We start from the raw sequence: 1,056 nt of genomic DNA on the forward strand, positions 1-1,056 counted from the left end.
GCAGAAGGTGAAGTTGTGACTGCAGAGGAGTTCGATTCAAAGACCAGACCGACGGTGAGGAAGCAGCATCGACATGAAGCAGCTCCGCTCTGTTAGTTCTGCATTCAACATTGCAACAGCAGGCAGGAAACACTCATGACACACTCAGCGTCTCTGCATCACACTGATACCACAGAGGGAGGAGGAGGTGAAGCCGAGGAGACGCTGCTGCAGGGCGACAGTTAACAGGAGGAGGCCGAAGGAGGAGGTCCAGGAGAAGTTTGAAGCTGCATGAAAAGTCAAAACAGAAAGACAGACGTTGAGCAGAGCAGAGGAGGACAAACGTGGACATCTAGGAAGAGAAAGTGAGACAGGAGACGAGTGGACGTGGAGGAAGGTGGAGCACCAGGAGGAGCAGAAGCACCAGAGGAGAGGAGGAGCTGTGGCGTCGCCATGGAGGAGGACATCAGGAAGCAGGGGATGCTCTACTTGCAGCAGCAGAGGTTTGGAAAGGTACCAGCAGCAGTGCTAATACCACGGCTAACTGTGCTAACACAACAGGACAGTCTGTGTAACACTACAGCAACTCCTGACACACCATGCTAACACCACGGCTAACTGTGCTAACACAACAGGACAGCCTGTGTAACACTACAGCAACTCCTGACACACCATGCTAACACCACGGCTAACTGTGCTAACACAACAGGAATGTCTGTGTAATACAACAGCAACTCCTGACAGACATTGCTAATGGCACTGCTATGTAACAGTATAACAGGAACAGCAAACCTTCCATACAATGCTATCAACACTGCTAGCTATGCTAATGCCAGTACATCAGGAATGTCTATGTAACAGTACAGCGCCACTTTGACACACATTTGTAGCTAACGATGCTAATACTTATACAATCGGAATGTCTTTTAAACTGTGTACTGGCAACCCTGAAACACAATGGGAACAGCACTGCTAACAATGCTAATGCTAACCCAAAAGGTTTGTCTATGTGACAGTACAATGGCACTTTGACACACACATTTGTGACAGTGCAGCTAACGATGCTAATGCTAATAC

At 48.7% G+C, this 1,056-nt stretch overlaps 1 protein-coding gene across 1 annotated transcript in view; it reads left to right on the forward strand.

Annotated features, from left to right (window-relative positions):
• Window positions 1-53: 53 nt before the first annotated feature.
• Window positions 54-1,056, forward strand: part of dok2 (docking protein 2) — a 14,966-nt gene continuing 13,963 nt past the window's right edge. The window contains exon 1 of the mRNA XM_008300872.1: window positions 54-580. Within this exon, the coding sequence (XP_008299094.1) occupies window positions 433-580 (148 nt within the window). The 5' untranslated portion in view covers window positions 54-432. The remainder of the gene's footprint in view (window positions 581-1,056) is intronic.

This window comes from Stegastes partitus, unplaced genomic scaffold (genome assembly GCF_000690725.1).
Source record: "Stegastes partitus isolate 25-593 unplaced genomic scaffold, Stegastes_partitus-1.0.2 Scaffold1602, whole genome shotgun sequence".
In the NCBI taxonomy this organism is placed as follows: Eukaryota; Metazoa; Chordata; class Actinopteri; family Pomacentridae; genus Stegastes; species Stegastes partitus.